The sequence below is a fragment of the Myxine glutinosa genome, chromosome 3, assembly GCF_964187855.1.
Source record: "Myxine glutinosa chromosome 3, kmMyxGlut1.1, whole genome shotgun sequence".
NCBI lineage: Eukaryota > Metazoa > Chordata > Myxini > Myxiniformes > Myxinidae > Myxine > Myxine glutinosa.
The window spans coordinates 30,163,495-30,180,503 of record NC_136263.1 but is presented as its reverse complement, the minus strand read 5'-3'; the positions used below and the strand labels follow the sequence as shown (position 1 = coordinate 30,180,503).

The 17,009-nt window shown below is 43.2% G+C and overlaps 1 protein-coding gene across 3 annotated transcripts in view; it reads right to left on the bottom strand.

The window, feature by feature from the left end:
• Positions 1 to 6,539: 6,539 nt before the first annotated feature.
• Positions 6,540 to 17,009, bottom strand: part of LOC137423712 (beta-1 adrenergic receptor) — a 14,785-nt gene continuing 4,315 nt past the window's right edge. The window contains exons 1-3 of one of the 3 annotated variants that reach the window (XM_068111151.2): positions 15,185 to 15,312; positions 14,418 to 15,140; positions 6,540 to 14,259 (exon numbers count right to left, since the gene is read on the bottom strand). In XM_068111151.2, the coding sequence (XP_067967252.2) occupies positions 12,866 to 14,179 (1,314 nt within the window). In that variant the 5' untranslated portion in view covers positions 14,180 to 14,259; positions 14,418 to 15,140; positions 15,185 to 15,312 and the 3' untranslated portion in view covers positions 6,540 to 12,865. Of the gene's footprint in view, positions 14,260 to 14,417; positions 15,141 to 15,184; positions 15,313 to 17,009 lie in introns of those variants that run through there. The other 2 variants (XM_068111152.2, XM_078773797.1) reach the window with 2 other exon arrangements.

Genomic DNA, 17,009 nt, shown 5'->3' with positions numbered 1-17,009 from the left:
GAAATCCATCATTAAGAAGTGGAAGATGTATCACACCAACCAGACTCTACCCAGATCAGGGTGCCCATCCAAACTCAGCAGCCGGACAAGCAGGAAACTGGTTCGGGATCTCACTGCAAATCAAACAATGACTGAAAGATCTGCAAGGCTCTATGTACAATATGGGGGGTCATTGTTCATCATTACACAATATCTCACTCCCTTCACAAAGCTGGCCTCTATGGGCAAGTGGCAAGAAAGAAGCCATTACTGAAAAAGACACATCTAAAAGCGCATATGAAGTTTGCGAAAAAGCATCTTAATGATACTGCAGGCTTGTGGAGAACAGTTTTGTGGTCAGACAAGACAAAATGGAACTTTTTGGTTTAGATTCAAACCATTACGTTTGGTGCAAGCCCAACACTCCACATCACCCAGTCAACACTATCCCTGCTGACAAGTATAGTGGTGGCAGCATCATATTATGGGGCTGATTTTCATCAGCAGTGGCTGGCAAGCTTATCAGGATAGAAGGGACAATGACAATGGACGGACGGTACAATGTACAGGAGAATCCTTGAAAAACTGCTCGAGTCAGCATGAACCTGAAGCTGGGTGTGAGATTCACATTTCAGTAAGACAATGACCCGAAGCACGAAGCTAAAGCCACACTGGAGTGGATGAATGAGAAGAAAATAAATGTTATGGAGTGGTCCAGTAAAAGTCCTGACTTTAACCCAATTGAACATTTATGGTGATACTTGAAGATTGCAGTCCATCGATGATCCCCATCAAACTTGGCAGAACCAGCAATTTTCTCGTGAAGAATGGGCAAAGATTTCACCAGCTCACTGTGCAAGTCTGGTAGAGACTGACCCAAAAAGACTAATCACAGTCATAGCTGCAAAAGGTGCTTCCACCAAGTACTGACCTAAGCAGTTGAATACCTAAATTGTGACCAGTGAAGATTTGTACCAGTGTTTTGCAGGTATTCCTGACACATCGCCTTCTTCAACTATAACAGTTTAGTTTGATCTCTTCGGTTATGAATAAAAAAAATCGTTTGTAAAAATTGTTTCGACATAAATCGCAATTCATCTAAATGTGGCATTATTGGTAGTTGGTGAGAGATTGGGCCAAAAACGATGTGTAGCACAATATATCGAAACATTGTAGATGGATTCTGACAAAACGAGATGGATTAGTTGGTGAGATGGAAAGAACAAGCCAATTGCATTTTGGTTCAGGTCCAGATGCAGATCTGGTGTATCAGTGGAGTAGAAAATGTAAACTCAAACCTTCACCTGCACCAAAACATTTTCCCGCACCCCACACATTCGAACCTACCCCACACCAAACACACTCCATTTTTCCCCCGCACCCCTCACACACAAACCTTATCCTACCCCCCACACACTAAAACCTTCCCCATCACCCGACCCCAAAAGCCTCACCTTGTCATCACAAAGACTTCCCCAATCCTGTATCACTCCAATTCCTCCTCCCCCTATCCCTAATTGTGTACACCTCAAACATGTGGGGCCTCCATTCCAACCTGACAGATCTCTCAATCCAGGCCGCTGCCAATAAACCGGACATTATGTGTTTAACAGAATCCTTCCTCCCACGAGACATCCCTGTCTCCTTGATGTCCCTCCATGGCTAATGTCTCCTCTTGGTTTGATGGACCTGAAGCCTGTCCTGGCAACGGATTTGCGCTGTACATCAAAAATTCCATTTCTCACTCTCTGTGCACTGCTCTTACACCGACCAAATCCCAGGAGTACCTCTGGCTGCAAATTCTCAATCTGACTCGATCTGTGAATTTTTGTACCCAGATCTCTCCCAATAGAAAATCTTTCCTTCTGGATTTGGTGATGACCAACTTCCCCGACAATGTACATTGCTCGTTCTCTGACTCAATTTGCTCATCTGATCCTATGCTTATGAAGGTCAACATCTCTCTGGCCATTCTCAGAGAACAGCCTCAGCACCGACAAATCTGGCAGTTCTTGAGGCAAACTGGCAGGGACTACAAGCAGCCATCATGCTTCAGGACTGGTCTCCCATATCTACTGCCATTGTTATTAATTCAGCCTGGGAATTCTTCCACAGAAACCTGCTCTCTCTTATGCACAGATTAATCCCATCTCGTCTTCAGTTATCTTTCCCATCCTCCCCCTCTTGGTAATCTGAATGTTATGGTGAGGCAGTTACCTTAAAACAACTTGCATTCTCCTACTGGGAGACAAATCCAACTGAAGGCAACCTCAGATCATTCCACAAATCCCACAACAAGTGTGTGTCTACTCTTAGGAGAGCCAGAAAACAACATCTGTCCAACCTCAAGAATGAACTTTCAAACTTGTCTCCCTCTTCTCAAACCCGGTGGCACCTTGTCAAGTCTGTTTCTGGTGTATGCTCCCCTTCCATTCATTCCCTCACTTCAAAATGCACCACAGCTAAATCCGCTCCTGAGAAGGTCGAATGGCTCAATTATGTTTGCTTCAAAATTTTGTGTCCCTAAATCCCCTCTCTCTGTACCTACCCTTCCCAGTCATTCCCAACTGCTCCTGAATTCTGTCTTTTGCACCTGATAACGTGGAAAAGTTTCTTGCAACCCTCGACTCGGACTCTGAAACTGGACCGGACAGCATCAGCTAACATGTCCTATAAAAATCTGCTCTGCTGCTCTTACTCTTCTTCTCTCTGCCCTTTTCACCCTGTCATTCACCCTCAGTCATCTCCCATCTGCTTGGAAATCAGTCAACATCACAGCATTACATATAAAAGTGCAAGAATTGATCCCCTTAACTACAGACCAATTAGGTTATTTCCAATCATCAGCAAGGTCATGGAATCCATCATCGCATTTGACATAAAATCATTCCTTTTCTCCAACAGCCTCATCTCAGATCATCAATTCGGATTCAGACGTCATCACTTTACCTTGGATATGTTGTTTTTACTCACCCAACAATGGATGGAGGCCCTCAATATCAGATCGGGGCCGTCTCTCTAGACATATCTCGAGCTTTCGATACAGTCTGGCATCCTGCCTTGCTCTCTAAACTGCCTGCCTATGAAATCCAAGGCCAACTTCACTCTAGGATTACTGACTTCCTCCACTATCGGAGCCAACATGTGGCTCTCAACAGAACCCTTTCTTCTCCTCTCCCTGTGAAGACTGAAGTAGCCAAAGGCAGTGTTCTATGCCTAATCCTATTCCTAATCTTCATCAATGATCTCATTGACTCTCTGGAAAATCATCTTTTTCTATTTGCAGTTGACTCCACTCTCTACCATGACATCGCTCTTCCTTTTGACAGACAGGCATCAGCCTCTTCCCTCTCCTCAGACCTTGACAAAATAACAATCTGGTCAAACACTTTGAATATGTCTTTCAATCCTGAGAAATTCCACACTCACTCTCTCTCTCTCTCTCTCTCTCTCTCTCTCTCTCTCTCTCTCTCTCTCTCTCTCTCTCTCCCTCCCTCTCCTTCTCTCCTTCTCTCCTCTCCTTCTCTCCTTCTCTCCTTCTCTCTCCGAAACGACCACGATCTCTCTTGGGCAAGCCACATTTCAAAGATGGCTTCCAAAACCAGATGCTGACTGAGCATCGTCCATCGTGCAAAGTCCATCCTTGGCACACCTGAGCTTCTTTCCACCAACAAGGCTTTCATTCGCAGCTTGATGGAGTACTGCTCTCCCCTCTGGGCTGGCTCCCCTATCTCACATCTTGCTCAACTCAATGCTGTGGAAACCAAGGCTTTCAAGAACATTGAAATCTCCCGCGATGAAGCCGAGTCAATGGACCTATCACTTCACCATCGCTGGCAGGTAAGTGGCCTCTCTGTCTTCTTCCACTTAATTTCTGGTCTCTGTCCTCTACGTGCTCCACCCACCCCCCAAGTATCTGCAGGATGCACGTGGTCTGCCAGCAACCCCCTCCAAATGAAACTACCTAAATCCAGGACCACTGCTCACCTCCATTCATTTATTCCTCTTTTTTTTCCACCTGTGGAACCGCCTTCCATACTCTTTGACCATAAACCCATTAAACCACCCCTCCCAAAATTTTGTTTATGTATACATCTTGCCCACCCCTTGCTTTCTCACTTACAGTATCCCTCATCATTACCTGCATCCCTTGTTTGTCCGTCTCTTTCTACCGTTTCCCTCTTCCCTGCTATTACTGTTTTACATTTATCCTGCTGTTGCCTTTAAGTTGTGTCCTGATCTTTTCTGTGTCCAGGCTCTTCCATGAGCCTAGACCACATATTAAAAAACAACAAGAAAAACTATTCAGCCTGGCAGAGGTATGCGTTCTACTGAGTGCCACTCTGGTTATTTGTTGTGCTCTATGCTCTCTACCCAGTGCCATTCAAGTTACCTGCAATTCAAGTTACCTGTTATGTTGTCACCCATATTTGTTTGTCTGTCTGGCTGTCTGTCTGTGAGCAGGATATCTCAAAAAGTTTGGGCGAATTCGGCCCAAACTTGGTGGACAGGTTGGGTGTGTAAAAAGAATAAATTGATTTTTATTTTGGTGACGATCCAGATGCTGCGGATACTATAATTTTTTTAAGTGATTTTTCATCATTCAGTGACAATGCCAAAAACGATATATAGCACGATGTATCAAAAAGTTGTGGGCGGATTGAGACGATACTTTGTGCACAGGTTGGGTGTGTGACAAGGACGCATTGGTTCGATTTTGGTGAAGATCCCAATTGGGATACGATAATTAAGAATTTTAAAAAGTGATTCTTCACCATTGAGAGATGAGGTCAAAAACGATATATAACATGATATTTTATAAAGTTGTTGTCGGATTATGACAAAACCTGGTGGATTAGATGTAGAGGTTACAAGAACAAGCCGATTAGATTATTATTGTTCAAGTCTGGATCCAGATCCGGCCTATCAATGGGATACAAGACAGAAACTGTTTTGCCTAGCAAAGGTATGCGCTCTACTGAGTGCCGTTCTAGTTCGTACTTTGTTTGGATGTTTTTGGGGAATTCCATCCTGACGTGTTTTTTTTTCATTTTTATGCCTCTACCGACAAAGTTGCCGGAGTCATTATGTTTTCGGGTTGTCCGTCCGTCCGTACGTCTGTCCGTCCGCCGGTACGGTCTGCACCTCGTTTTTCTCAGTAACCATATGTCCGATTGAGATGAAACTTTCAGGGTAGGAGTGACGCCCATGCAGAATGTTTTTACGATAATTGTGACGTCATAGGTCACGTGGTATGGCAGCCATCTTGGATTTAAAGCAAATAATTAAAAATATATTTCTCGGAAACCGCTGAAGGAAAAATTTGAAAAATTTGCTGAAGGAAACTTGCCACATTGTGAAGTACTCCCAATGTGGAACGAAAGCATGATAATGATATCCTAAGTGAAGTGGTATACCAACCAAAAATGTTTATTTTTCAAAAATCCCTTCTCTGAAACTGCCTCACCGATCGATGTGAAACCTGTCATGGCTGGTGAAAATGTGATACATGAAAACAGCTGAAGGGATTTAAATCAAACTTGTTTATTTTTAGGACAGTGAACAGAGGGCATCTACCTGTTGTGGGATTATGCGGAGGCATATTGGTGACACAGTCACATTGCTCTAGTTTTTAAATGTTTTTCCTGACTTATTTCTGTTGTTTTTTTTTGGGGGGGGGGGGTGGATGGGGAGGGGTGGTGTGAAAAATAAATGGTGGTGGTGTGGAAACAAATAAATAAATGGTGGCGTGGAAAGAATTATGGATGGTTCTGTAAATGTGGTAAATTATAGTTCAACTTTCAAGTTTGTTTGTTGCTGTGATGTTTAATATCTGTTACAATAATGTCATTATGAGAGGAATTTGTCCTAAAAAATAACGTTTATTATTTTGCGAGAAAAAAAATAAATTTATGAACATCGCAGTAACTACAACTGTATTTATCACAGGTTGGTCACAACATCACCTTCTAATTTACTTCCCTAATTTTAATACTTTGTATGTTTAAAAATATTTTCATTTGATATAATTACAATGATTTTAAGATGGTGAAGTTTGAGCAAAAGTTCATAAAGTTATCAGTATTTATTTATGCCCACCCATCTATATCCCCTTATTTGTTTTGAGGTTAAAACATGGAAACTGGAAAAATTCCACGTCCAGCCTGGAGCAACTTGGACTTTCTATTTCGTGTTCTGCACACTTTTCTGGGTTGAAATCCACTCTCAAATCTGTTGCCTTCATACGAGTAAATAAAATCCCCTTGTAACTCTTGGACCAAGTCTTCTTCATCTCTCTCTGACCCTTCCTCTCTCCCTTCTCTCCACCATTCTGCTTCCTTCTAACTGTTTTAAAAAATATATTATTTCCATTTTTCGCTTAAATTCACACCTTCCCCTTCTTCCCCCACCGGTGTACGTAATATGTATCGGCCCTTACAGGCCTAGTAAGTTTAAAGAAACAATTACACAAGGATCAAAGGTGATGCCAAGTATATAACTCGGACGGCCGGGCAAGCAATTTTGCTCCTTGAGAGTTCAAGAAACGAGAAAACTCGAAAGAAGTTCGGAAATTTTTTTTATTTCAAATATCTAAACCACATTAATATTATCGCACAGAAACAACAACAAACAAATGGTAAATGCAGTGACAGACACTTGGATAGAGGAATCTTGTGCGACGTCATTCACGCATAAACGAAACACCTTGTAACGCGTATTAATCAATCAGACATTCCTGTGCCAAATGAAATATTATTAATATTATTATAATTATGCTCTGCTGTACACAATCACTATATTGCACCGAATTACAAACGATAGAACTGGAATAAAAAATGGAATAAGGAAATTGTACTCGGCCGGTGTTCGCAAAGGCCGACATGAATATAATGCAATGAAAGGAAAATGTTTTAAAAGTCATGTGGCACTGGAAACTTTGTCCATCTATGTGGATATCTAAACTTTGTCCATCTATGTGGATATCTAAACTTTGTCCATCTATGTGGATATGGAAACTTTGTCCATCTATGTGGACATCTAAACTTTGTCCATCTATGTGGATATATAAACTTTGTCCATCTATGTGGATATGGAAACTTTGTCCATCTATGTGGACATCTAAACTTTGTCCATCTATGTGGATATATAAACTTTGCCCATCTATGTGGATATCTAAACTTTGTCCATCTATGTGGATATCTAAACTTTGTCCATCTATGTGGATATGCAAACTTTGTCCATCCATGTGGATATCTAAACTTTGTCCATATATGTGGATATGGAAACTTTGTCCATCTGTGTGGATATCTAAACTTTGTCCATCTATGTGGATATCTAAACTTTGTCCATCTATGTGGATATCTAAACTTTGTCCATCTATGTGGATATGCAAACTTTGTCCATCTATGTGGATATCTAAACTTTGTCCATATATGTGGATATGGAAACTTTGTCCATCTATGTGGATATCTAAACTTTGTCCATCTATGTGGATATGGAAACTTTGTCCATCTATGTGGATATCTAAACTTTGTCCATATATGTGGATATGGAAACTTTTTCCATCTATGTGGATATCTAAACTTTGTCCATCTATGTGGATATGGAAACTTTGTCCATATATGTGGATATCTAAACTTTGTCCATATATGTGGATATGGAAATTTTTCCATCTATGTGGATATCTTAACTTTGTCCATATATGTGGATATGGAAACTTTGTCCATCTATGTGGATATGGAAACTTTTTCCATATATGTGGTTATGGAAACTTTGTACATCTATGTGAATATGGAAACTTTGCCCATCTATGTGGACATCTGAACTTTGTCCATCTATGTGGGTATCTAAACTTTGTCCATCCACGTAGATACGGAAACTTTGTCCATTCACGTAGATACGGAAATTTTGTCCATTCACGTAGATATGGAAACTTTGGCCATCCACGAGAATATCTAAATCTTGTCCATCAACATCGATATGAAATATTTGTCCATCCACATGTACAAGTGATCGGTTGAATCAACACATTTATTATTTATTCCACTTATTGAGTTGAACACTTTTGAAACAAAACTCAAAGTGAAGAATGCAAAAGGCCGACGTGTAACACATCAGTTTGACGTCACATTTGATTGTCTACACCCTACAGTAAAGCAGTGTTTAAACACACCCAACTGTTGTGTCGGATAACTTTTTGGCTTTTAAATTGGATGATGTTCAGTAATATTGATTCAAAGCATTATAAACAGCATGGAAAGTACTGTGCCTACCGAAGCCATCATCAATAATGTACACGATACGGACCGAAAGTGCTTTAACTTGTAAAAAGGCAAAATATATGCGATTTGTTTCAACAACACGTCATAAAGTCTGATGAGGTAGAGAGAATGCCAACGCGCACACCTTTTTACTCGTAATGAGTGACGTCAGCGTGGCGACTCGGTACATTCAACTGCCAAGCGAAGGCAATTGTACTTTAAACCTTACACACAGGCCGAGACCCTGCAAGGCCGGGAAAGACGAGCAACAGAACAATTATTTTCGAATTGGCCTGATTGTCGTCATGGTTACCCATCCAAGCGACACAACGCACCGCGATTACGACATCACGCAGCGCGATTACGACATCACGCAGCGCGATTACGACTTTGCCGTTATAAACGAACGATGAGGCCACGGGCTCTGCGATATATTCGAAGGGTTAACTCCGAGAAAGTAATCAAAGGAGCTCATAACGTGACGTCATGAAAGACCTATGACATCACACGTGGCAGCTCACCTTTCTGGAGAGACTAACTCCGAGCGGAGGGAAAACGAGTGATCAGGAGGAGAATTAAAATCAAGTGCGGACATTGGAAGTTGATGACAAATGAAATATAGAGCAATAATTTGTACTTTATTCAGGGTGCCGGCGATAGCTCACCTACTCTTCACGAACAACACCTTGGGATCTTTAACGTTCAGCAATTAATGTCAGCAGACGGGATGCCAGTTTTAACGTCCATCCGAAGAATGGAGCACACACATTGATGAATCGCCCTGCCTGTGTAACACCAGGGTGAGTTCATATTTACCTGGGTCTAGATTCAAACCCATGCCAGTAGGTGAGTGTACGTACGTACCTCGAGGGAATCCTACCAGCCCGAGGTGGAGGTGGACAGGTGTGTACGAGGAGCGTTTAAAATGTTCTCAGAACGAGATGCTCACAATAGTTCAATAAACGCCAAGATTTTAAATGTATCTATATGTGAGTAAGGACGTAGCTTTTCTTACCAATTCCATATTTTAAAAAAAACTTTTTATGCATAACTTTACATTTGTACCTTAAAAAAGAAAAACACCTTGGCGATTGTTGGACAACTGTCTCATTCCAAGAAATGAGTCAATGTCTCATTCCAAGAAATGAGAATGAGTGTCTCATTCCAAGAACTTCCAAGAACGCCTCTAATGTGCACATCGACAAAACTACTGTGTTATATTTCGTACCAATTCGTGTTTGAGAGAGAGTTGGAAAATAATATGTTTTGCTTGTTTTTTACATTCACGAAGGTTGTTATGCAATGCTAACTAACTTGTTATCCTGCTTATGGGGCGACGGGAACAAATGAGTAACATTAAGGACTTTGACTGTGGCTACTATGTAGAGACAGAGTACTTGCTACAGGTTTTTTGGGACATGTCCCGAAATTAGCCTGACACTGGGCAAGCGGACAAATCACAAGGAACCTCAACAATACCATTCGCACAGTAAAAGAGACCTAGAAGAAATATTGGCACCCTTGGCAAAAAATATTGCCAAAATTGCCAAAAATATTTGCAAAAAATATTGCGTGGCCAAAATTATTTGCACTCTTGCACTTTTTTTCAAATAATGCTCCATTTCTTCCAGAAAATTGTTGAAATTAAAAAATCTTTTGGTATCCACAAATGTATTCCTTTGGTCTGCAGTGGAACAAAACAGAAAATGCTGAAAAAAATTACTAAATCTTAGCTTATTCCACAAAGAAATCCTAAAATGGCCAGGACAATATTATTGGCACTTTTAGAAGTTGTTAGAAATAATTAGATTTCAAGAAGGTGATTCTCCTTTACTTTGGATTTTAACTCACCTGTGGTAGGTTGCAGGTGCCCACAATATAAAAATCACTCATTAAACCAGTTTGAATAGAGAAAAGGAGTCATTCCACTGTTTTGTGTCACTGTGTGTTCCGCAATGAGGATGGAGAAAAGAAAGAAAACCAGAGAATTGTCTGAGGAGGTCAGACACAAGATTGTAGCCAAACATGGACAATCTCAAGGCTACAATTCTATCCCCAGAGACCTTGATGTTCCTGTGTCCACCATACGCAATGCTCTCAGGAAGTTTAAGGCCCATGGCACTGGAGCCAACCTACCTGGACGTGGCCGCAAGAGAAAACTTGATCGAGGATCGCAACGAAGGATTGTTTGAATGCTGAAGAAAGCACCCCGATCACCTGCCAAACAGTTTCAAGCTGACCTTCAAACACAAGATACAACAGTTTCAACTTGCACCATCCGTCGCCAACTCAATGAAAGTATGTTCTATGGTAGGAGACACAGGAGGATCCCACTGCTAATAAAGCCTGACTGGAGTTTGCCAAATCACACCTGAACAAGCCAAAATCCTTCTGGGAGAATGTACTGTGGACAGATGAGACCAAATTAGAGCTTTTTGGTAAAGCACTTTATCTCTATGTTTACAGAAAACAAAATGACGCCTTCAAAGAAAAGAACACCTTCCCTACAGTCAAACATGGAGGAGGTTCAGTGATGTTATGGGGTTGCTGTGTATGGTATCATGAAATCAGGAGATTACCAAGTCATTTTGGAGCTCAATGTTCAACCCAGTGTCAGAAAGCTGGGTCTCCGTCAAAGGTCATGGGTCGTGCAGCAGGACAATGACCGCAAACACACTTCAAAAAGCCCAGGAATGGTTCAAGACAAAACGGCAGACTGATCTGAAGTGGCCAGCAATGAGTCCAGATCTAAATCTCATTGAACACTTGTGGGGAGATCTGAAAACAGTAGTTGGGAGAAGGCACCCTTCAAATCTGGGAGAACTGGAGTAGTTTGCACAAGAAGAGTGGGCCAAACTGCCAGTAGAGGTGTAGGAAGCTCATTCATGGCTATAGGAAGCGCTTGACTGACTTATTTTGTCCAAAGGCTGTGCTACCAAATATTAAGTGTCCGCAGCGGATTAAGATTAAGTATCTAGGTGTCAATAATTTTGTCACTGCCATTTCTTTTTATTGTCTGATTTAAAAGGATATATTAAGTTCTGAATCAAAAACAAAGGTTGTATAATATGAACAGTGAAATAAAGAATTGTGGAGACAAAATGCTTTTATGAATTTCAATTTATTTTTAGAGAAAATTGTGAGTTGTTTGAAAAAGTGCAAGGGTGCCAATATTTTTGGCCACGACTGTGTGTGTGATTGTGTGTATTGCATTCACTCACCGAAATAAAGATATTTCTGATTATGTGCAATTCTAATCAAAATGAAGTAACGTCATTTTGAAGTCCATAATACATACGTAACCCTATAGAGAGGATTAGTACAAAAGTTTTGTCGAAATTAAGATTGTCATTATGTATATTTACGGCTCAAAAAATATATATACAGATACATAAATATGTCTGATGAATAGTGCTAGTCTTGCGCTGCTGATCTATGACATGTCAACTTTCTGCTAATGATGTCATAGACAAGCACGCGGTAGACGGTGATGAAACAGGTTATCTTCTGAACACATTAGATTTTTTTTTCTTTTCTTAAAAGAAACAACTACACACGACGTGAACATCACTGTTCCGGACACAGCCACGAGCAGGTATGAACACTAGCAGCGTTGATTATTCACGATCTGGAGAGCGTAACGCAACTTACGAGGATGTGAAGAACAGATGATGCTTTAATATGAGACAACACTTCTGTCGCGACAGGGAAAAAATAAATAAAAACGTACAAATACACTTGCGAATAAAGGTCGCCATTAAATAGTATTTAAAGCGAACAACTTTGAACAGGAGCAAAACACACAATATGGAAAAACAAAAAGTAAATCGAGAACTAATGGTTTCACAAAGTTTCCAACACACTATAACCCAGCTAACACGACACCGTTGGGCCAACGTTGGAGCAACGTCAGCACTTTCGTTGGACCAACGTCGAAAACTATAGCCGAGCCAACATCGCCCGACGAAGTTAAGTCCCAGGCGAATATATGGGGGCCGACCTTTGAAGGGAGGGTGGCACAACGTTGGACCAACGTTAGACAGACGTTGGTCACACGTTGGAATGAAGTGTTGGCCCAATATTAATCAGACGTTGGAAAGGAGTACTGTTCCAATGTTGGGCTGTCGTTGGGCCAATGTCATCCCCGTCGTTGGGCCGACGTCAACAATGCGCTTGCGACCAATTGACCAAATGCCAACGTCGGCCCAACGGTGTTGTGTTAGCTGGGTATTGCAAGCATTTGGGGCTCGAGCAACATCTTCGTTTTGGATCGTAAAACATTACATAGAAAATGAACAGCAAAAACACCGATACCGTTATTGGTCCAGGAGAACCTCGGTGTCACACAACACGACCAATGGGACCAGGTGGAACGTCACACGAGATGCCAGCAGTGCACAGCAAATTTAGGAAATCTCGTACAACGTGCGTCCTATATGCCCATCACTTCTCAGTCGGACCTTCACATTTTCCAGATGCCAGCAGTGCAGAGCAAATTTAGGAGATCTTGCACAACGTGCGTCCTACAAGTCCATCACTTCTCAACCGGACCTTCACATTTTCCAGATGCCAGCAGTGCGCAGCAAATTTAGGAGATCTTGTACAACGTGCGTCCTATATGTCCATCACTTCTCAGCCGGACCTTCACATTTTCCACCAACGGCGTCCCTCGTGCTGAAACAAGTTCCATCAAAGTCCAGACTGTGATTGCTGCAGATGCTGCTGCTTTTGCTTCTCCTGCTACCGAAGCGGGCGGTGCCATTGGCGAAAGTCACCGCCGAGTCCGAACAGTAGAGAGAGGGCGCGCATTTCCCGTTGCTGTCCCATCGCTTGTTGCAGTCGGCGGCGAGCGTCGCGCCTTGAGCGTGCGGACCTCCTCGTCTGACTACCGCGGACGGACAGCCGCACAAGAGACGCTTGAACGCCCTGCGGAAATCGGGGCTGCGACAATATATCAACGGGTTGAAAGCGGAGTTTGCATACCCGAGCCAGTTGAGGAAGAAGAAGAAGCCTTTGCCCAAACAATCGCTGCAGAAAGCCTTGATGATGTTGCAGATGAAGAATGGCAGCCAGCACAGCGTGAAGGTCCCCATGATGATCCCCAACGTCTTGATGGCTTTATGTTCCTTCATGGAGACCACTTTTGATGGCCGTCGTTTGTAGGCTCGTCTGTGTGTGTTGTCCGTCTCCTCGTTCGAGTTCAAATCGGAAGCGACGTCGTAGAAACGTCCCTCGTTCTTGTCGATCTTGCGCAGTTGCTTGCGCGTCTGCCTGAAGACGCTAGCGTACACGAAGATCATGACGACGAGCGGTACGTAGAAAGACACCACGGACGAGGAGACCGCGTACGGCGCGTTGGTGTAGAACTCGCACTGCTCCTCCATCTGCTCCGGCGTGCTGGAGGAGCGTCGCCACCATTGCATGTGGATGGGCAAGAAGGAGATGAGGCTCGAGATGATCCACACGCTCACCACCACGAAGCGAGCCCGCGTCTTCGTGAGCAGCTGCTTGTACCGCAGCGGTGACGTGATCGCCAAGTAGCGGTCCAAGGCGATGACGCACAGCGTTTCGATGCTAGCGGTCACGCACAGCACGTCCACCGACGTCCACAGTTCGCAAGCGGCGATCCCGTAAGCCCAGAAACCTCGGACGACGATGTCTGCCCCGGGTGGCACGACCAAGACCCCCATGACGAGATCCGCACACGCCAAGGAAACGATGAAGTAGTTGGTGACCGTCTGCAGGCGTCGGAACCGAGCGATGGCCAAGATCACCAGGAGGTTCCCAACGACCGTGATGAGTACGATTGAAGCCATGACCAAGCCCATGCTGATCTTCCACTGCTCGGATACCTCCTCACCTGTTACGTTCCGTGCGAGTCCAACGATTGAGATTGCGGTTCCGTTGAGTGAAGTCCCATTGCAGGCACCTTGAGCCATGGTTCTATAACTCCAGAAGGTGCTCTCATTCGAGAAGTCCACCTAATCGACATTCCTTGAAGTCCCCAACATGAGGCATCCTGTAAACAAAAAGGACACGCCTTGAGTGAAAACGATTGCTGGTTACAACCCACCCCACGTCTCCTGCAAGGCAATGGGGGCCATGTTGGACAAGAGTTAGCATGGGAGCGACACTGAACACCTGTCCAATCATCCCCATCGGTACACATGGACTTACCTTTCCTCACCTTCTCGCACGTGCCCGTGGGCCTGGGAGGGAGGGGATGAGGGAAGGAAACAGTGTGGTTTCAGAAACCACTCCAATAGCCAATGATCTTAAGGTGCTCAACACCACGCAGTGATGGCCCATTTGCAGGCCCTTAAGCTGCCTCGACCGCATATCATGGACGTCCCTTTGCGTCGGGGCTCGCCTCCTGTTTATAAGGGGCGAGGGAGGGATATCAGAGATCCAGTCTCGGGTGGAGGAGGGCACCGCAGATCGTGGGAGGAGCCAAGAGCATCCGGGATGAGCTACAAGCAGCGAAGATTGAATGGAGTGAGAGTCGCTGAAAGGACGCGTCTCCCATTTGATCTGGGACAGGCCAGACCTGCCCACTGCAGATGCTCCACCGAGTCCCATTATCGACATCAGTGTCGAAGTCCTTCACATTTCCACTATACTAACCCATGCGTCCTCACGCTATGGCTAAAGTGTTCCGAACTGTGACGTGACAGACAGACTCGTTATACATGACGTGTGAATACAACATGCACAACCCAGAGCAGGAATGCCGAGAGTGTGCGTCGCTTACAACATGTATCACCTACAGCTTAACCTACAGCAACATGTATCGTCTACAATGCACATTGCCGACAAAATAGCCAACAGTATGTATCCCCTACAGCATAAGCTACTGCAACATGTATCACCTACAGCATAACCTACAGCAACATGTATCACCTACAGCATAACCTACAGCAAACATGTATCACCTACAGCATAACCTACAGCAACATGTATCGTTTACAATGCACATTGCCGACAAAATAGCAAATAGTACGTATCCCCTACAGCATAAGCTACTGCAACATGTATCACCTACAGCATAACCTACTGCAACATGTATCACCTACAGCAACATGTATCACCTACAGCATAACCTACAGCAACATGTATCGTCTACAATGCACATTGCCGACAAAATAGCCAACAGTATGTATCCCCTACAGCATAAGCTACTGCAACATGTATCACCTACAGCATAACCTACAGCAACATGTATCACCTACAGCATAACCTACAGCAACATGTATCGTTTACAATGTACATTGCCGACAAAATAGCAAATAGTACGTATCCCCGACAGCATAAGCTACTGCAACATGTATCACCTACAGCATGTATCACCGACACCATGTATCACCTACAACATGTATCACCTACACCATGTATCACCTACAACATGTATCACCTACAACATGTATCACCTACAACATGTATCACCTACAACATGTATCACCTACAACATGTATCACCTACAACATGTATCACCTACAACAGGTATCACCTACATCATGTATCGCCAACAAAATAGACAACAGTATGTATCCCCTACAGCATACATCACATACAGCATGTTATCACATACAGCAGGTATCACGTACAGCAGGTATCACCTACAGCAGGTATCACTTACAGCAGGTATAACCTATTGCATGTATCCCCTACAACATTCATCACCTAAAAATAGCCAACAGCACGTATCATCTACAGCACACATCACCAACAACATGTATCACCGACAGCATGTATCACCTACAACATGTATCACCTACAACATGTATCACCTACAACATGTATCACCTACAACATGTATCACCTACAACATGTATCACCTACAACATGTATCACCTTCACCATGTATCACCTACAACATGTATCACCTACAGCATGTATCACCTACAACATGTATCACCTACAACATGTATCACCTACGACATGTATCACCTACAACATGTATCACCTACAACATGTATCACCTTCACCATGTATCACCTACAACATGTATCACCTACAGCATGTATCACCTACAACATGTATCACCTACAACGTGTATCACCTACATCATGTATCGCCAACAAAATAGACAACAGTATGTATCCCCTACAGCATACATCACATACAGCATGTTATCACATACAGCAGGTATCACCTACAGCAGGTATCACCTACAGCAGCTATCACTTACAGCAGGTATAACCTATTGCATGTATCCCCTACAACATTCATCACCTAAAAATAGCCAACAGCACGTATCATCTACAGCACACATCACCAACAACATGTATCACCGACAGCATGTATCACCACAATATGTATCACCTACAGCATGTAGCACCACAATATGTATCACCGACAGCATGTATCACCACAATATGTATCACCTACAGCATGTATCACCACAATATGTATCACCGACAGCATGTATCACCACAATATGTATCACCTACAGCATGTAGCACCACAATATGTATCACCGACAGCATGTATCACCACAATATGTAGCACCTACAGCATGTAGCACCACAATATGTATCACCGACAGCATGTATCACCACAATATGTATCACCTACAGCATGTATCACCACAATATGTATCACCGATAGCATGTATCACCACAATATGTATCACCTACAGCATGTATCACCACAATATGTATCACCTACAGCATGTATCACCACAATATATATCACCTACAGCATGTATCACCACAATATATATCACCTACAGCATGTATCACCACAATATGTATCACCGATAGCATGTAT